Consider the following 21,391-nt stretch of genomic DNA (forward strand, 5'->3'; position numbering starts at 1 on the left):
TGCAAATTCCAAAGTTATAATGATAAAATTGCTAATCATTGATTAAAATTACTAAACATATCCAGATAAATGTTTAAGCATATCCATATGTCAGCACAAAAAAAGAAAAAGAAAAGAAAAATTATTTCTCGATTATGGAGAATTCAACAAACATCAAGCTGCAGAGGTAGATGTGAAACATTGTATAGTAGAAGCTAGTGTCATAGAGATGGAATTGTGTGTGTTTGTGGTTGTTATATATGCGCACACATATATAAACAAGGTCACTAATTCACTAATGTGTCTGGAAGCAAATCATAGCTCTTCACCTCCTTTCTGTAGTTTAAAAAATGGGCCAACTCCTGCCATCTTTACCTAGTATTTTCAGGTATAAACTCCCATTGACTTTAGTAGGAGTTTTGTCTGAATTAGAAATGCAGGATTTGACTACAAATGAATATGAAGAATCTAGATAATAAAACATTATATAACGTGTATTAATCTGCCTATTTTAAAATAATTCCTCTGTTTTTAATATTTTGTATCAGTGTTTCAAAAGACATTAAAAAAAAACAGCCAAAAATAAAACACACAATAAATTTTCAAGCCTGCAAAGGTACTATGGATACTCTGAGTCCTCATTAACATACAAAGCTGCTGGTCACTCTCAAGTCTGCTCAGAGATGTTAAACACAACATGAGCTAATTTATGACAATATATATGAACTATTTCCTAGAAGGCATGGAACAGCATTTAACTTTAAAGTATGAATTTTATGCTGGAGTGGTGGGTATTGCAGCTAGTTAGAAAGATTTATATTTAAAAGTAATTAATTAATTAAATTAATATTTAATTAATTATAATTAAGCTTCCTTCTTTATAGCCCTTCTACTCCCTTCCTTTAATACTTTGATGAACTCAAGTGCTAGAGAAAAGATCTTGATACAAAATTCCAAACAAGAAGAGCAGAGAGATTATAGAGGGAAATTTCTTTGTAAAAAAACAACATATTACTTCAGTAATTAATATTAATCAGTAAGATTGTGAGCTAGAATTCAGATTTTGGTTATATAATTTTAAAGTTTTGCTGGTATTAATTTGCTCCTTAAAAGGAATATATTCATGTCAAGAGGAAATGAGGGGCTGTTTTTAATTACTACTGTTTTTCTGTCTGTTGTAGTGGGTTTTGTTTGTTGGTTGGTTTTTAATTCAGTTACAATTACAAAATGGCTAGAGCTAATTCTTATATTCAGTTACCAAAAGGTATTCTGCACGTAGGATACCATTTGGAATACCTATTGCATAAGGAGCCAAATTTTCAAAAGTGAACCCTACAGTTGCAAGTCTAAATTTGTAGTGTGTAAAATATTGCTGCTTATGTTTTTGTGTGCCATAATATATGGATTTGCCTGTCCAAGCTCCATTTTAGACACTAAGGTACCTTGTGTAGGTCAATGTTTTTGTGCACACACTATAGTGATAAGTTTGAGGCCACTTTTGAAATTTAGCCTGAATCATTCCAAGAGCTTGATAATTTTCTCCAGATCGAGAGCGCAGGTATCTCACATCAGGTATATTTGGTTAGGGGATAAGGAAAAGGAGAGTGCTGCCACCATAAAATCATCCACAGAGCTGATGAGAGTAGGGGACAGAGGGAATGATTGTACTGGGGCCCTGAGCTCAGGGGAGCCCCAAAATCTCTGTAACATCTGTGTAAATAAAGTGAAATTGGAGAGGGGTAGGACCCAAGTGAACATGATATACGAGGGCCCCACATTTCTGTCGAGGGGTCAGCTCGCTGCTACTATGTGGAATCCCCTCTCTCGATGCTCCATGGGCTTGGAATTCCCATAGGGGTTTTGCCATTCTGGAGGGAGAGGGATAGAAGCTCTTGTTTGTGGCATTCTTCTCTCCATAGACAGTGGATATCCCAAAAAGTATCTCACTTATATTAATACTATCAAAGCAACATGAATTCAGGCTCTGTACCTCTCCTGAATGGAATGTTTTGCACAGATACTAATGTAGATGGCTACCAGGGGTAAAAGGAGCCAGAAAAGCAGCCTGGAGGGTCTGACCCCTAAGGACTGGGCTAGACTTCTCTGAATACTGTAGGTCTCAGTTGAGTGGGAGACAGCACCCCTTCTAATCCTTTGAGGAGCCTAAATCCCCTTTCCATTGGGAGAGTTTTAAGGAAACTGTTAGATTCCCCACATGCAGTGTCCTGACTCTTCTAATGCTTTCTCCTTGGCATTTCCGTGGGTGGGTACAATTTGGTTCCAAATTAGTAAAGTGACTAATTTGTTTTTAAAGCTATTTTATAATTGCACAGGATCTGTCCAAGGTTAAAGTTATTATTCCATCATGCCCTTCTCAATGGGTCTTATGGGATGAAACTGCCTAGTATGCTAGTACTTACTGTGTAAAAAGGCTACTGTGAAATGATAGATTGTTTTTATAGACAATGGGGCAAAATTTTAGCTGGAATAAAAATACTAAAAAATGAGCATTTACACACTTTTTACAAGTAGTGAGCCTGCCAAATCTCTCTCTAATTGTTCCGGAGGTTTGGAATGAAGAAATATCATTAAAGATGAACAATATGAGTTCTACTGCAATTTCTGTAGTAATCCCCAGACTTGTTTTCTTTATGTCATGAAAGTTTTAGAAACATAAACAGTACTGAATTGCCACTGGTACTGAATAATATGGCTTTTATTGTTGCCTGGGCTCCTCAATATATTCAAGAAAATGATTTAATTCATTTTATTAAACATAAGGTTACTAAAGAAGACCATGATCAAGTCAGTTAAAATTTCTCACTATCCTTAATTTATTAGTAAATTCAATATATTTTATTTAAGCAGAATCATATATACAGTATATTAACTTTTCCAGGCAATCTTTACTCAGCACAGAAAGGCCAGATGTATGGGAATTGTAAAAAAATCAGGATATGCATAAAAACTGTTCAAGTGCATAAAGCAGCCCCATCTGGAAGACATCTAACAGAAATGAAGTTGTACAAAACCATTCCATTGATAATAAAGCTAATTTTTATGGGTCTGACAAGTATGTAATTATGTTCAGTGGTGCTTTTCAGATTTTATCACAGTCAATAAACCGCAGTGGTAATTTCATTCCCATTTGACATATTTACATGGAAACATTTGATTGGAGGAATTAGTAACCCTGAAAGCCTTGATAGATATGTTTTAATGATCTGTGACCTCCGCAGTCCCTCATCTGTTTATTGTTGCAACAGGCGAGAAGTCGTTCCTGTGTGACCTTTGTGGCTTTGCCGGCGGGACACGTCATGCCCTCACTAAGCATCGGAGGCAGCACACAGGTCGGTAAAGCTGTCTTTACCCTTTGGTATATTCTCTATAGCAAGGGAGTATCATCCAGACTGGGGAATAAAGCAAGTCAAATAGCACATTACAGCACAAATAATATATTGGTTCATTGTTTGCTTTCTCTTTTTCATTTTTGTAAAATCTCTACGCCTAGGCTGTATATCAAATGCTATTAGCTATGAGTTTGAGAAATCTTCATTTTAATTTTAAAGCAAGATAAAATTGTAAAGATCAGGTGTCTTTTTTAAATTAATGCTAAGTACACTAACGACTTTTTTTAAAGGCCCAAATAGATTACACACTGCCTGAAGCTTTTGCAAGAATCTGCCTGAGGGTCCCTGAGTGAAAATTAGAGATCATATTAAGATGAATCCATTATTTTGGACTGAGACATAGTTCAAAGCCAGTGTTGTTTCAGTTGCCCTTTTGCAGTTTTAAGATGGTTTGTAATTAATAGATGCAACTTAAAGAGATACCACAAGGCTTGTATGTAAAGCAGGATTTCTCTTTCAAACTGATAAAGCTTTCATACCACCTGGTTATAAAAATTTAATATCAGATAAAATTAAATTGGGTCTCTGCTTCAAAAGACTTAAAAAAAAGTATAAGTTTTAAACATTTATTAATACATTTTACCTTAATTGTGCTGTTTAGTAGTTCATTGTGTTTGATTATTTGAGTAGGTTTTGTTCAAACAGATGCAGAAGCATCACTGTTTAAACCAATGTAATTTTTATATTAGTGACTTGCATGAGGATAATATAATATCATCAAGAATCATAGTGTGTGGTTAAGTCACTATTGTCAAATGTACACTGGACAGAAATTGCTAACGAATGTATGGTTCTAATGGTTGCGTTGTGAATTTTCCATGGATTTTGTATTGTGGCACTGTGTAGAATAACATTCACTGGACATTCACTGTCTTAAGAGCAGAATTTCTCTGATAGCACTTACTCTGCTTTCCTGGAGATCCTGAAGCCATATACTCACAGCCATGATGTCAGATTATTCAACCAAGTCTGGTTGGAGGGAAGTGTGATGTTCACACAAGGGTGGGGTTTTCAGAGATTGACTGCCAACATCATGAAGTAAATTTGTTATGAAGATGAATGTAAAAAGCCAAGTTCTCACCTAGTCACAGCTATTCATTTTCACTGAAGTCAATGGGGTTGTTATTTCTGGGAATTAACTTCTGTGATAGCAAAAAATTTACATATGTGAGAGGTACTGCCTCATTCATTTCCCACTTACTACAGGATGTTTATATATTTCAAGTATTTAAGATGATGCATTTAGAAAATTTTACACTGTATTCTATCAATGTGTCAGTGCATCTAAATTTTAGCAGGAGCGTAGTAACTGCTGTAGTTAAAGTCATGTGCTTCCATTCTAACTCCCGATTCTCATTTCCTGATAACTTTATAAAATGTTCTCTGATTGGGCTGGAATTTACCAAGCCTGATCTCTTCTTGAACATTATATATATATATAGTATAAGCAGAAACAATTCAGTAATTTTAGAAGAGGAAAGCTGGGGGGGGAAAACTGCATTACCATCCTTAACTTTGCCTCTTGTGTGAATGCTGATACTATTTCTCAAATAATGCAATATAATAGCATACATATTTTTGCAACCTTTGTACAGTTATGTAGTATCTTGCAGTATTGTGTAATACTCTGTGTTGTTGCACAGAGTTCATTAAATTCATTTATATGAAATATGTAACAGTACTTCAGTAATAGAGCTAGCATATAGACCACTTACAGACCAAATATACAGCGAAAGTTACCTTCATAGTTAGCTGCCTCATTTTCTTCATTATGCATTCTGCAAAATATGTAGTATCTGGGTGCTGATAAAAGTATTGATAGGCATAGAAAAGGTATTATATCAAGTTCCTAAGTTAATGAAGATATATCTGACCAGTATAATACTGAAGTATTGTATATAAAGACTAACAGAAAATATTTTACAAATTCTACCCATATTTATCCCGAGCTACAGAAAAAAGGTATGTCATTACATTATGTTTTTAGAGAAGTAGTATATGATCAAGAAACTAAAACAGTGGACCAGACCCTCAGAGGTTGTATATTTGTGTAGCTCTGTTGAAGTCAATGGACAAAGTTTAAGTCAATGGAGCTGCATCAGTTTAAGTCAGCTCAGGGTCTGGTCCTATAGACTAATGTATACACACAAGAGGAAGAGCTAGTGCTGTACCTGCAACATAAACTTTTTAATTTATTGAGTTTTGAGTACTTAACCATGCAACCATAACCTTCTCTTAAGTTATTTGTAATACATTTATTACATTATGATGGCTAAACACATTATCCAAACTTTCCTACCATAGATGCCTAAAAGTAGGCACCTGAATCTGTCTTTAGGGAACTAAATAAAAATATCCTGATTTTCAGACATCTTGACCATTAGCAGCTTTCAGTGATTTCAGGGAGAGTTTTAGGTACTCAACTTCACTGAAAATCAGTGCCCTAATATATATTTAGATGCCTAAAGTTAGGTTGAAAATATTGGCCATTATAAACAGGTTTGGTCCCAGTGAAACACTTTTAATGCAATTTATTTGCTGGATGGCATCTGCCCTCCTCATGCCACCCTGGTGGAGACTTCCCTGCTATGATCTCAGGCATTTGAGGTTATAGATCATGAAGCTTGCATCCAGCAGGCATAAGTTATATTTTATGTCAGGACTGGAGGCTCGTTATTACTTTGCTATTAACTTTATACTATACAGGACAGTATCTCAGAGACAGAAGGATCTATCTTTTTGGCATTTATCTGCCTCTGTGGCACAAACAATTGGAGATGATTCTTTAGCAGAACAATTATCTGTGTCTTCTATTTGTTTCAAAGTAAAAAGGCACAATATGCCTTTTGTTGGTGTTCTTTTTACTTATGCAGGTTCCACAATATTCTTATCCATTGCACAGCTTTATCTCAGTGCTTAGCCACATGCACCACTCTTTGTATCTATATTTCTCTTGTGCATCCCTGTTGGACACCGTTTTCTCTGCACAGAGAATAACCAAGAAAATTACAATAAGGTTTGAAAGGGATTGGAATCAAATATGGTCTACGTGGCTTAAATAATTCCCTGCTGTAATACAAAGTGTCTCGGAGGGTGATACAAAACATCTCCCTATCCAAGATTTATTTTTATCACCTGTCAGAGACCCTTGATTCAAGGGCAAAGGAGCAAATACTCACATGTAGTTGAGGTGTCTTGACCACTTTAATAAGCTTCGCGTTCTCCCAGCCTCCAGGCATAAGGTGTCTTGGTATCCAGGAGGAATGTTCAGAATATCTGATAGATACCTGACACAGAGGAGGACTGGCTCTCAGACCTGAGTGTGCCTTATCACTTAGCCCTTCATTCTCTTGCTTCTGATACTTCTTATTCTATTCCTCCTCTTGGGAACAGAATTGGGCCAAACTATGCACTTACACTGAGAAATACCTGGCTCTTCAGATAGTGCCATTTTCTTCACTGGAATTATTTGCAGAGGAAAGTACTACTCAACATGAATATAGGATTCTGGCCCTTTGTCATTCAGAGGACAAAACATCTTCCTCAGAAGTCAGTTTGGCAAACAGAGGATCCTACTGATCACAGAATTGTTTATATTTTTAAAATGAGAAAGAGAAGGGAATAAAAAAAATGTTCATTTTAAAGAGGAAAGAAATATAATTAATCTTAAGAGGTGGTAAATGTATGTTTTCCACTTTCACTAGCATGGTGCATTGCCACACACACCTGTTTGACATAGATATGCTCAGTTGCACAGTACCATGTGTGTTAGCATGTCAGTACTGAGAGAGGGGAGAATTTTGACCCAGAAATGGTATCATTTTCTTACTAAAGAAGGATGCAACCTGTGTTTGTTGGTTGACATCTCTATTCTATGGTAAAAAAAAGTATCTAGTTAGTAAGTATACTGCTTCTCTGTACAGTATGGTCTTTGAATGTAGAATGGACTACAGCTTTCACTGACCTTGACTTAATAAGGGGATGTCTGGTGGTCCACTAAGAGCTTTTCCGGCAGTTCTACAATGGATTAGCATACAAAGTTCTATAATGTGTTTCATCAGCTACATAAAGACTAATGGCCTCATTTTTTGGAAGTGCTGAGCACCCCCACTTCTGGCTAAAGGCAATGAGAACTACAGGTGCTCAGTATCTCTGAAGTTCAAGCCATAGTCTTTTCCATTATAAAGAGACCTTTTTAGAATGATGCCTCCATCCTTGTTGAACACTTATTGGTACTTGTGGAACAAATAAATAAATTGTATGTGTTATCAGAAACTGGGTCAAAAAGCCAAGTCAATGTTTTTAAACAGCTTTTGCTGGCTGACACAAAGCAGGACACTGATTTAATGTGGTAAATACAGCCCACTTCACTGGGTTGCAGTAATGTCTATGAAGTAACGCTGCTGCTACTCCATGAGTTGGAGGGGAGGTTTCCAGCCCACCAATTGTCGTGGATTCCCCCGAGCCAATGCTGTTTACTCACACTTTGTGCAGTTGAGAGAATCTATCCCCAAGGGAAACATGGAAGTGATATTACAACTTTTAGTGACAGACTGCGTATAAAATTAGTTTCCATTAGGGCTGTCAATTAAAAAAAATCACAATTAATCCTGAGATTAAAAAAAAAAAAAAATAGTCGCGATTAATTGCAATTTTAATTACACTGATAAACAATAAAAGAATACCAATTTCAGTTTATTATAAATATTTTTGGATGTTTGTCTACATTTTCAAATATATTTATTTCAATTACAGCACAAAATACAAAGTGTACAGTGCTCACTTTATATTATTATTTTCATTACAAATTTCACACTGTAAAAAGACAAACAAAAGAAAGAGTGTTTTTCAATTTACCTCATAAAAGAACTGTAGTGCAATCTCTTTATCATGAAAGTGCAACTTACAAATGTAGATTTTTAAATTTTTTTAACATAACTGCATTCTAAAACAAAACAATATAAAACTTTAGAGCTTACAAGTCAAAGCATGAAGGGGCATATGACTATTTAGCATATCTGGCATGTAAATACTTTGTAACACTGGCTACAACAGTGCCATGTGAATGCCTGTTCTCACTTTCAGGTGACATTGTAAAAAAGGAGCAGGCAGCATTATCTCCCATAAATGTAAACAAACTTGTTTGTCTTAGGGATTGGCTGAACAAGAAGTAGGACTGAGTGGACTATTTTTTTTAATCTAGCTAATTTGTTTTGCGTTAATTGCATGCATTAACTGTGATTAATTGACAGCCCTGATTTCCATATGTTACGTTTGTAAGTTCAGTAAAGTACACTACCGTAGTAGAGTAATTGGGGATGGCACACTTATTGTTTATGGCAGCTCCTGAACTTTCTGCAATGCCTAAGCAGTTTGTGGCTTTGTTCAAACGTTATATGAATTTTTGAAGATGGTGACTTACACTTTTCACATAGGTCACTGTTTGTATGATCAGTTCCATTCGCTCATTTCAATCTTGTACTTCTCAAGACATTTATAGGTCATTGTAATAAAGAAACAGAATTTAATAATGTATGTATTTTATCCAGATGAATGACTCACTTTGTGTTTCTATTTCTCATGTGAACTGCTCTTTGACTTTAATGTGCAGTTACATTACTTGGCATTGTCCGAATCAAATGTATATTTGCAGTTACATTACTTGGCATTGTCTGAATCAAATGGGTGTAGCCTCTTCCCATGCCCAAGCTAAAAAAAAAAAGTGGAATTCTATGTAAAGTATAGCACAGTAAGTGTTGTGCTGTTTCATTAAATGGTTATTAAGAAGGGGGGTGAAATTTTTGGATGGGTATGTGTTATTTTTCCTTTCCATTTAAGCCAGTAGAAGAGTGTGAAACTTAATTACAGCAGACTTTCAGTGGTAGATAAGAGTTGAAATCCAGGTGTCTTAAACTTTCTTATACTGTGGACCATATTTTACGAGAAGGATAGTCTCATGGCCTTTTTCCTCTCCCATTCATGAACACACAGACCATGCGTCCCCATCACAATCACAGTTTGCAGTCAAATAACAGCTCTGTAGCAATTACTGCAATTTGTCTTATGGAAAAATGTGTTAGGAAAGTATGTATGAAATTTTTGGATGTCTTTTATACAGTAAGGGATGATTCTTGTTTTCTCAGTTCTTCGTATGTAACAATGAGCATCTACTAGAGGCAAATAGGCTGTCTCTGTTTCAAGCTGTTTTTTCAGGCCTTTGGGCTCCTCTTCACAGTGAAAAGCCTGATCAACTGTAGAAGTAGCTGGAAATTAGGAGGAGTAGTCGGCAGACCATAGTTTGGGTTTTCCACTTGTTTCAAACATGATAATTTGAGAAACAGAACTTTAAAATATATGGTATATACTAATTATTTAGGGCTCTGTTTGCACCGCTGAGCCCTCCACAGGAGACATCTAGGACAAAAAAATAGGCTTTTCGTAGAGATGATAGGGATGAGACCTTTTACACCCTGTTAACACTATGTATGTGTTGTTAAAGGCGCTTCCATAATTGCATTTAAAATTTTTGAAGTTCATTCACATCAAAACTGGATCAGCAACAGCATACTCCCATGCCCATAAGTACTGTGTGTAGTCTGTAAACAAAAAATAATTTAAGCATTCTTAATAATCATGCCCTCACTATTTATTATTATTGTATTATTTTAGTAATTATTAAAATACTTACCTATTATCATACATTTACAATGCAGTTTATGAGTGCAGAAAGGTATGTTCTGCATCCCAAAATGCTTACAGTCAAAAGAGACACAGTATGAAGAAGAACACGTATTTAGGAAAGGGAGCATTTAAATGTTGTTTGTGAACAGAAGATGATAGGAGAGAGAACACTTAGAGAATAATAAGAAGGGGACTATTTTAGACGTAAGCTGAGAGTGGGAGAAAGACATGGAGTAGACAATGAAAGGATTAGGAAGAGTGTAAGGAGTGGGAGGAGGAAATGAAAGCTGAGATTTAGGTGGGACAAGATCACATATAGAGGCTTGAAGATGAAGCCAATCAAGAAACGTAAGGAGAACTGACAGAGTTGCAGGATAGGAAGAGAATTTTGAATAGAGTAAAATGAGGAGAGGAGAGCTGAGCAATGCGGAAAACCAGAGAGAAGGTTATTATAGGTGAGGTTGGTAGCACTGCCTATTATTAAGGCTGCCTAACACTTCCCCTTATAAGACCCTGTTTTCAGTTACTTATAAATTTGCCAAACTTTAATCATTTAGGCTGAAGTTTTCCATGCTGAGTGTCTTAAATGGCTAACTGATACTCAGTTCAGAAGTAGTTTGGACTCTGGCTACCTGAAAAACTCATCTCTTTTCCTGCGTGACACATTGATAGTTGTGATTAGACAAAGTACTGGAGCTTACAGGTCTTTGGTTTAAGCAAGAGAGGGCTAACAGAGATGTGTTCTTCTGACTTTCCCCCTTAATTAGATAGACCCTGTGTTTGATCACCTTTCAGGCTTTCCTGGGCAATCATCTAATTTCTCAGGCTTTTCTGGAGGTTGTAGTTATTAAAGCTAGAGGTGAGGAAGAGGAGAGTAGTTTCTTTGCATGGGGTAGGAAGTATTCTGAGTATTTTGACCTTTTCAGTCTCCAAATGTGTAGCCAAAACAAAAACCTTTCCCAAATTTCCCCTCACTATTTTAAAGCTAAAATTCTGTAAAACTTTCTAGTGGTCCTAGCAATGACAAAGAATGGTAAACTTTTTCTAAGGTTTAAGGGGCAAACCTCACATCATCAAAATTCCCTCCTGCCTGAACAGTCTGAACAGCAGTATTTTGGATACAAAGTGATAAACCCATCCTCCATTGTAACTGCACCTATAGCAGAGTGCTGGGTACTCCCTGTTGCACATCATTCTGCGCTATTTCTGCAGCAAATTGGAAACTGAGGCTACCAGAGATGTATAAGGATTATAACTGAAAACTCTGGTTGTGACTTCCATGAATTTCAGGGGGTTGCTTAAATTTACCATAAAATCCAGTGCTGCTTGTAGGAGGGCACGCCTTCGGTCCTGTCTTCTTGCCACAGACTCCAATAGTTGTGCATTCACAGAGCCATTTATTTGAGTTCCCTTCACCATCACCACTACAGTACCTGTGCAAGAGTTTATTTACAACATCCCCTGTGCTTCCATCCCCCTTCTCAAAACCTGACAGGAGCAGAGGTCTCCCTTCACTGAGGCCTCTGTGAGACTGGGCTCAGCAAGCCCTGTTCCTCTTTCTCCCCTGGCATGTCCTTCCTTTGTTTCTTTGTCCGTCTGGACTGATTGGCCAGGCCAATTATCTAATTACCTCAGTTGGCTTTCTCCAGGGGAACTAACTGGTGTCTGAGTGGTCAGAATGCAGGCTTACCTGTTCATTCCCTGCTCTTCAAGGGCTCCGAAATGACCAGCAGCTATGTTATCTCCATCCAAGGAGTTTTTCTTGAGACCTCTACCTGCTGCTGGTCTTCTACCTGGACCGTCTCCGGACCTAGAAGCTCGTTTCGGCGACCAGGTCTGTGGCTGCTGCCAAGGGGGCAGATCTCCTCAGGGAGCCCCTGCCATACAACCCCAAGCTTGATGTGCAGCGTCCACCACGGTGCACCAGAAGTTGGTCCTGGCAGGCATCACCAGAATCAGAGACCTCCTGGACTACAGCCAGAGGCAGTGGGTGGATCCCCTGGTGCTCAGCCAGCTCATGAGACTCTCCACCCCTCCTACTTCCCAGCATGTACTCCAGCAAGTGCGGGCAGCCTTATCGCCCGTCTCTCAGGCTTTCCTTGAGTGGGTCCTGTGGGAGGGTACTCCCCACTCACCCCTGGCCATCTGAACCTTTTTATTGGGACCCTTGCCCCGTGAGCCACCCTAGCCCCCTCCCTTCTGCAACCCGAGCTGGCTGTACAATCTGCAGCCAGTTCATTTCCGAACCGCACCCAGGATATCTATACAAGTTTGTGCTCCATAACTTTCACTTCCTCACCCTCGTGTCCTGTCCCGATGTCAAGTGGCAGGCCCTCCTACCATCTGTGGAGGGTGAGGAACCCTGGTGGGCCAGCCTGTATTCCACCTTTGCCCCCCTGGCCTGCCAAGGATGTTAGTTGGTGGCTCCTTCATGCAGCTGTGAGAACAGGTGTGTACCTGGCGCGGTTCATCCCTTCCCCAATAGCTGCCCCTTCTGTAGGATGAGGGAGACTTTGGCGAACATCTATCTCAAGTGTTCCAGGTTGCATCCCCTTTTCAGGCTCCTCCAGAACCTTCTCCCAGGGTCTGGCCGCACTTTCCCCTGCATCTCCTGATTTAGTCACATCCTATCCATCGCCCCACAAAGTCACGAGACCTCCTCGTCAACCTCCTCCTGGCGCTAGTCAAAGTGTCCATCTGTAAAACCAGGAGGAGGATGCTGGATGGGGAGGTGCTCTACGATTGTGGGACCATTTCTGTTCCTCCCTACGATCACGCATCCAGGCAAAGTTCCTCTAGGCTGTGTCCACTGGCTCCCTACACACCTTTGAGGAGCAGTGGCACAGTCCAGCATTGTCTGCTTGGTGTCTCCTTCCAGTTCCTTGTTTGTGGCCCTCTGACCTCACTCCTGTTCCTGTTTTTTTTTTTTTTATTAGTTGTCCCCCGAAATTATTTGAGTCCTGGGTTTATTCACTCTTCCCCCTAATTTGCTTGCGCCCGCCCACCCCCAGGAACTCGGTAGATGTTCATTCCCTGTATTCCGCCACAGCAAACAGGGAATTGTGCTGCAAAGTTTAGAGCTGTTGCGGAGGTATGAAGGACAGATATGAAATGGAGTAAGCAATATGGAGATAGTGGAAACTGACCTGGAGGTGTGTGAGAACAGGCATAGGCACTTGAGGGGAGCACGGATTGGGAGTGGGAATATTAGATATCAGGAGGAGAGTGGAAGCAGTTGTGGGGAGAGGGATGAGGAAGGGACCAAGCAGTTAGGAGGGAAAGTTATTGAAGACGCAGCAGAAGCTGTTGGACCAAGCATGGGGGGAATGGTTGGGAGGTACCAGCAGTACTTCTTCCTTGGCCCGGGCTGTGGAAAAAGCAATTTGGGCTTCTTTTTGTCTCCCTATCACTTTAGCATGGGATGTTCTGGTTTTGGTTGAAACAAGCTTATCTATCAAGTGAACCAAAAAGTTTTCTTATTGACTTGGTTTCATACATAAATATTTTTCCCCTTGGTGCACCCTTTGACTGCCTAACATTCTGAGTAGCTCTTAGTTTTCCCCAGTTCATTTGGCCTTTTGTTTTGTGTTGCTGTGATATATTTTCTGTCAAGTGAAATTTACACATACTCTGTCTGACAGGGACACTTAGCCACAAGGATTTCCTAAGGAGAAACTTCCTCATGCGGTGGGTGAGGATTATTCATTTTTCTTTTGGTCATGATGGAATTTCCAAACTCTACTAGCTACAGTGGAACATCACTGTACAGTGGAACATCAGCCTCACTGGCTCTGCCTCAGCATAGCAGCAGAACTTTCCTGATATGTGTTGAAATGGACTGCAAACCAGAAAATCATTTTCAGTGCAGATATGCTGGTTTCCAGTTTACAAAGGTGCAGTTTAATAAGGTTCAAATGTATATTAAATGAAAACTGCTAAAAGGAAGGAAGGAAGACCCTTCTCTATAATACTTGAGCTGTGTTACTTAGGTTTCAGAAATATTACTATCTTCTTTAATCCTCTAAGAGAAAACAAACCAGGAGTTGGCACAGGATTTTCAGTTCAAGAATAGGTTGTCGAAATAGTGCTAAGTATCCCAGAGAGTTTAATTGGAAAAGAAGCCACTGTCAGTCAAACAGTTGGAAGAATCACTTTCTTCAGAGAAGAAGAGATTGGGTATCTGTCAGGAAAGTCTCGTTTGGAGCAGGAAAGGCATATTTGCCAGCAGTCCCAATCTGTCCGGCACAATCCTGGGTTTCCCTCACTCCCCTGGCCAAGGAACAGGAGCTGAAAAATTGTAGCTGAAATCTCTCCAATAGCTACTAGAAGCAATTGTTCTAAGTCTTGAAGCTATCTCTCCTTTGCCTGCTTTTCCCCAGTCCCCATGCAGGTTTCCCATCTTCTTTCTCTAGAGCGGTCTTTCAGAGCCTAAGAAGCCTACAGTCTGGGCTTCTCCTGGTTTGGCTAGTTAGAAATATGAGAATTAATCCCATCTTTCATTTGGAAAATATATGTGGGGCTGGTATGACAGTCTATTACTAATATTGTCTAACACTTCCCATTTTAAGACCCTGTTTTCAGTTGCTTATAACTTTGCCAAACCTCAACTGTTTGAGTTGAAATTTTCCATGCCAGGTGTCTGCCTCAGGCTAGTTTTTTAAGATTGCAGCCAAAACAGTTTAGTTGTTTCTGAGAATGAGGCTAGGAAAAAAATATGTTGCTTTGTCCACGTTAAAAAAATTCTGGCATCCTTTCGTTTGAACATTTTTTGCACTCCCTGCTTTGGAGCAGGCACTTGATATTTGGCAGAAGGTGGCCTTTATGTTAGGGGATGTTCCTCTCGCTATCCCAATGAAAATCTGACCAAATCTGGCCAAGTTATAAACCTTAGAAAACATTGCCATTTGCACATGCTCAATAGAGACTTCTTAGATTTTAGTAATGAAATTCCCCCAAAGATTCCATCCACACTGGGCATGCTCCAGCCTGGAGCTGAGCAGGACTTTCTCTGCAATTGAAGGCCTGGGCTGCTGCAGGCTGTGCCAGGTACGGTTGGAACGGAGAGCAGGGAGCCTGTTTCTTCTGTGCTCTTAGTGACTCCCCCACCCCCGACTGGGCCCAGGCAGTAGGAAGGGAGAAGCTACTTCATATGAATTCAGAAAGGAAAAGAGCCCGATCTGCTGGATGTGGGGTAAGCAGGCAACCAGGGAGTAGGAATGGGACAAGGAGCATTCTGGGGGAGATTGGGATTGCAGGCTGGTGGTGTGGGGAGAGGGAAACTGGGTCTGGGAGGTGGGGTAAGAGGGAGACTGCACCTGGCTTGGAAGCAGTTTGGGTCTGAGTACCTGTGGGGTGGTGGGAATGAGGTGGGGGAGGACGGGAGACATATCTGAAGAGGAATGTTGGTGTGGGAGGGGAATTGGAAGAAGCAGGGCATAGAGACTGAGATATGGAGCCAGTGGGAGAGGAGACTTTGATTGGATGGAGAGCCTGGGGAGGGAGATTGGAACTGGGAGCCCGCAGGGACAGGCAATGTGGGTGGGAGGGCAATTGGAGGACGGGGGAAGGGGAAACACATTGGCTGGGACTGGTTGGGCAAGGGGATGGGGGAAGGGAGGAGAAAGAGAGAGACTGGGAGTCTGGGTGTAAATTGGGACCAGGACAGTGATCCTGGGTGGGAGAGACTAAAACTGCCTGGGCAAGAAACTGCCTGGTGGAAAGTGAAACTGACAAAAGCTTTCCAGGAGAGCTGGTGGGGCTGAGTGCCATGACTCTGCCTCAGTAGCTTCCAGCCTGCTCCCCCAACTGCAGGGCCGGAGATACAGGGATCCCTACTCTCTGTCGCTGTGACCCCAGAGGTGGGGATGCTGAGCACCCTGGCACTCCGCCTCTCCAGCCAGGCTGGAAGTCTCTTTGTCTTTTTAACTTGCTGCCTGAAATTGACCAGCACCTTCTGGCCAAGCAGCCAGGAAGCTGAAAAACTCTGTTTTGATTCTCCCAAAACAATTTTTTCTCCAGAACCCCATCCTGCTAAAGAAAATTTGATTTTTTGCCTTTTCATCATGGTTTGTGACAAAAAACAATTCAAAAAAGCAAAATTTTTCACAAGAAGGGATTTACGTTTTCCAGCCTGCTCTAGCTCCAGGTGTATTATGAAAGAGGCAGAGGATTACACAAAGAGAAAGAATGGTCTCATTATTAAGACAGTCAAATGCTACCCTGGAGAATTGGATTCTATCTCTGACAGTGCCACAGAGTTCCTTTGTGATGCTGGGCAAGTCGCTTAAACCCAGCTTTTCAGAGATGCTTACTAATTGCGTATTCCTCATTTTATAGGTGTTCAGTTTCAGACCCTGATTAGCAGAAGTCACAGCTGCATCTGAAGTCAGTGGGAATTAAATTGCTGTATAATGCTAAGTACTCTGAAAAAAAATCAGGTCTTAGTTGTCTCAACTTGGGCACCCAAAATTAGTGGAAACTTTTTACTTTAGTCTCTCTGTGCCTCAGTTCCCCATCCAAATGGAATTAATACCCCCAACCCCTTGTTTCACAGAGGTTTTGTGAAGATAATTGATATTTGTGAAGCACTCACTATAATGATGAGCACCACAGAAAAGCCCACAAGGAAATTAATCAATCTGTCTTCAGAGTTTGAATAGTGTGCAGTAAATAAGGTCGAGGGGCCCAGAATAAAACAAAATATTGAATACCTGCTCATTAAGAGAGCACTGCTATTTTGTACAGTATATGAGGCTGGGGTCCTATGGAAATAATGGCATGTGATCATGTAATTAAAGACTTTCATAATGCATGCACATTAATTCTGCAACATTAATGCAACGTTAATTCTGGCAGTTCCTAACTTTTGAATGCTTGACCATTCCACCTTAATAATGTTATTTTAAAATAGTGATTTTGTGTGTGTTATGTTTTTTATTCTTTGTTTTGAGAAGGAATCCTTAAAAATGAAGAACAATGTGAACTGATCCCTAGACTTGAAAATTCATCACTGATTTTTCCTAACCATGGCTGTAGGTCCGTCAGTGTTAAAGTGCATCCCAAATTGGTTCACAGCTGTGGTGCGCAGAGCTGCTTAGGCTGCTGCTGATAACTGCGCTAAGATCTCTTCATGTCAGCTGCTAGCATCTTAGCAGCCAGTGTGACCTCTACCCACTAAGAGAAACTGGGTAGCATGGAGTAGTCTTGTGGATGAAGCAAAGGATTGAAAACTAGAGAATCCCATGCTCTAGCACTGACTCCAATGACTGAGTGACTTAACTTTTCTTAGTTAGTCCAGCTATAAAATGAGGCTGATAATTTTGCTATTCTTTTCCTTGTCTCCTTTGGTTCCCCATCCCTTCTTATCTCTCTTTTTCATAATGAAAGTTGCATTGATGAGTTCAATAAAGCAGCGCTATACTGACTCCCTTGTTAGTAGTGCACTTTCAGGAAGGAGGAAGAAGGGCTTCACATCTGAGCCCAGTGCAGTACTTCCTCCTCCCTGGCAGGCAGGCTGCTCTAGTGCCACATGAGGAAGCAACCAGCAAGTAAGGTAGATAACTTGTAATGAGAGTTACTGCACAAGTATTTTGTAATTAAGAAGAGGTTTGTTATATTTGAAACTGCAGATTGTATTTGCTCTTGTGCTGCATGTGAACTGAAAATCTGGCTCAGGGAGTTTTCTATCTGTTAAAATGATAAATGCCTGTATTTTCTTGTCCTCTTTCAGGAGAGAAACCATTCAGATGTGATGAGTGTAATTTCGCTTCCACAACACAGTCACATCTGACACGACATAAGCGTGTCCATACTGGTGAAAAACCCTACAGATGTCCCTGGTGTGATTACAGGTAACAAGTAATTAATAATAAAGTGATGAAAGAAGTTAAGGTAATCTTATGAAGTTCATTTGAAGTCACCAGTGAAAATATATTGCCATTAAAATTCCATCAGTTCAGCAGTAATTGCATATTAAATTAGGAGGTAACTTAAAAATTAGTCTCATAGTATTGAGATATTATTTTAGAAAGAAAAACAAATGATGGGAAACTTTTTAGTGGTAACACTATAATGATAATACAGAGTGTTGGTTTCACAGCTGCTCTGCTGTCTATTAGAATTCTCCTTGGTGTGACTACTTATCTGCATTGCCTTTTCAAATCAACTCTGCTTTTGAAAATTTTCTCGGTTGAGTTGCAGCCATTCCACCAAGAAAGAAAAGCTACCCCAAAAGGCTTAGCAGCCTGAGCACCCATCAAACACATATTAAAAATGGAAGCAACTGGAGTTAGTTAAAGTTAAAGTTTCTGCTACTGTTTTTCCTTCTTGCCAGGCTAGTTGATCAGGCAAGGTTGGAAGAAGAGCATTCTGCGTGGCAAAGTCTCATAAGATACTGCCCTAAAAGCCAGCCTGTTTTGACAATATTATGGCTGCATTGTTAAGCACGCAAAAGTCAAGAAAAGAGATAAATTAAGGTTATTTGTGCAAGCTTAACTCGACAGCATAAGCCTTATATACATTACAATGCAGTTCTTAATGAAATGGTCATATACTATTTTTCAAATGCAGTATAATATATGCTTTCTCTTTGATTGTATTTTTGGACTTTTGACATCTTATAGCATTGTGTACTATTCTGTGTATGCTATACAAAGAGAGCACAAAAATCATTCACATGCAGCTTACGAGAATTAACTTACAAAGTTTTAGAAATGGAAAATATACTTGGGAAAGGGTATGTGATCATGTCATTAAAAGTTATCTCAGTGCATATACACAAGAGGAACATTAAACTTGTGAGTGTAATTCTGCAGCATTTCTTGACTTGTGAGCGCTAAGCATACAACCATAATGTTCTTTTAACAAAGCTTTTTTTAATGGAATTTCCTAGTGTTTAAAAAAGAAAAAATATAATAAAGGTTAGACACTTCCAGAGTGCCCTGTCCCACGCAGCATGAAGTAGATACTAGGAAGCTCCTGTACTGCATGCATTAGGAGCTATACAGTTTCTGCCTTACAAGTGCAAACTGAGGGCACCATTGAAGTAAATTGGAGTCTTTCCAATGACTTCAATGAGCTTTGGATCAGGCAGTGAAGGCAGGGTTTGTGTTGGGCTCTACATTACTGAATGTTCACCTTCAAAGAGACACATAGAAGGTGAGGACTTACAAGGATTGCAGTGAATAAAGCAAGATGTAAAGACTCCTGAGAAATGCTGTCCCATTCCCAATGCACCTTAAAAGGGGCCTCATCTTGCAAACCTTCACTCTCATGAGTAGTCCCTACTCAGAGGAGTAGGCCTCAACTGGGAAATAAGAGAAACGTTTTGGTGATCTAATGAGACTCATTTGAAATCACCAGTGAATGGGAGTGCTTCTCGTTGCTCATGTAAGAGTTTGCAGGATTGGGCCCTGGGTGCACAGTGAATGAATGGACAGCTCCTCTAGAGCTTTACCTTTTTCACTGCTCATGACACAAAATGCATATCTTACATATTGATTGCAGTGTTGTTGTAGCTGTGTTGGTCCTAGACAAGTTGGATGAGGTAACATCTTTTATTGGATCAACTTCTGTTGGTAAAAGAAACAAGTTTTCAAGCTACACAGAGCTCTACTTCAGGTTTGGGAAAGGTGCCATGGTGTCTTAAATATTGTGTCCGATAAGATGTGTAGTGAATGAGGCTAAACTGCTGGCCAGGGACAATTTTCCAAATACTCTAGAGATCCCAGGACATAGAAGTTTTTTATAAGTATTCTAGTGTGATTGTAGTTATTTTCTTAGAGAAGAGACAGAACAAAGAAAATAACCTAAAATTCATCAGAGTGCATAGAAAACCCTCTGGCAGCCCCCACTTCCTTGTTTATTTGGAAATAATTGTCCCATGACTATAGTATCTCAGAGCTCCTCTGTCACGGCTCCCTTCTGGGCCAAGGAGACCAACTCCTTGTCCAGCAGGAGATTCCTTATGAGTGCTGGCAGTGATGCAGAAATTAGAGCTGTTGCTGCTGCAGCTGAGAGGCAGAGAGGCACCCTGCAAAGCTGCTAAGGAGCCAGGAGTGGGACCGCTGTGCCTAGAGTTCAGCATCTCTATATCTGCCTGCCAGCTTCCACAGTCCTGGGATAATAGCCAAAGTTGTTGGCAGCTATGTTTTCCCCACTCCATCTTCCTCTTTCCTTTCCTTTCCTTTTTTTTTTTTTTAAGTGGCTAACATATTGCCCTCCTCTTCGTTTTCTCACTCCTGTGCTTGGACTCATGTGGTGCTCTTCAATTGTAAACCAACACCTCAGCATGTGTTATTGTAGGTGCCACCCTTTGGAAGAACAGGAAATTAAGGCTGTAACTATTTGTAGGCATTAGAGAACTTTTTGCAGTTGTAAACATGTTAACCTTCATGTGTTCTGCTCAAACTCTCATATTGGTAATTGTATACTGCCAGTCTACTCTAAGTTCCCCCAGAACAAGTGGTTAGGTCGTTGCTGGACTACCTTAAATACTGTTTTGTGGTAACTCTTGGCAAATGCAGACTTTTTAATTGTAATCACTTTCATTTCAACGAGAGGAGTATTCTTTAGTTTGTGTGTAGAAATATAGTGTTGCTTGCACTCTTTTACATCTGCTTTCAGAGGTGAATTACATGATCTCTGCATGCATTCCATAAGAGACAAGCTGGGTGAGGTAATATCTTTTATTGGACCAACTTCTGCTGGTGAAAGACACCAGGTTTTAATCTCAACAGAGCTCATCTTCTGTAAGGCAGTTTGAGAAGCTTTAGGATGAAAAGATGCTAATAAAAGAATAAATATGAATTTAGAAACTGTTGTGATTAAAATGTGGATTGTTTTGCAACTGTATAAGCACATATCGCTTGTCTTTTTTATTAGCAACAGAGACTAAAGTGGAATAGACTATAAGACATCTAGGGGAAAAGATTGGTTTGGGCTGAATAGAATAGAAAGGAGAAAATATTCTCAATAACTCACAGTCAGCAGGGAAATTCCTTCCTTAACTAGGGAAAGGCTTGAATGACTGTGGTGTGCCCAAGTGAATAATAAACTACTTTCAGAATTTTATCACACAAATTATATAATTCGTAATGAAATCTATATTCCCAAAAAGAAAACAAGTGTTGCATTGAATTGTATATACTTGATTGATTTGTTTATATAAGCTATGTTTATGACTGTAGCTCCAAAATTGTGCAGTATGTTATCTTACATTTGGAGTCATTTGCATTTTGACCTTGTGATATTTACTTTTAGACTTCTAAATTCATAATGCAAAAATACATTACCTCAGTGGCAAAGAAATTATCTTCTAATTT

At 39.7% G+C, this 21,391-nt stretch overlaps 1 protein-coding gene across 2 annotated transcripts in view; it reads left to right on the forward strand.

Annotated features, from left to right (window-relative positions):
- The window catches only part of ZNF407 (zinc finger protein 407), a 442,554-nt gene that overhangs the window by 259,054 nt on the left and 162,109 nt on the right, over positions 1-21,391 (forward strand). For both annotated transcript variants that reach the window (XM_054020189.1, XM_054020190.1), the window contains exons 6-7: positions 3,246-3,329; positions 17,800-17,920. In XM_054020189.1, coding sequence (XP_053876164.1) covers positions 3,246-3,329; positions 17,800-17,920 — 205 coding nt within the window. The remainder of the gene's footprint in view (positions 1-3,245; positions 3,330-17,799; positions 17,921-21,391) is intronic.

Source organism: Malaclemys terrapin, chromosome 2 (assembly GCF_027887155.1).
Source record: "Malaclemys terrapin pileata isolate rMalTer1 chromosome 2, rMalTer1.hap1, whole genome shotgun sequence".
Classification (NCBI taxonomy): Eukaryota; Metazoa; Chordata; order Testudines; family Emydidae; genus Malaclemys; species Malaclemys terrapin.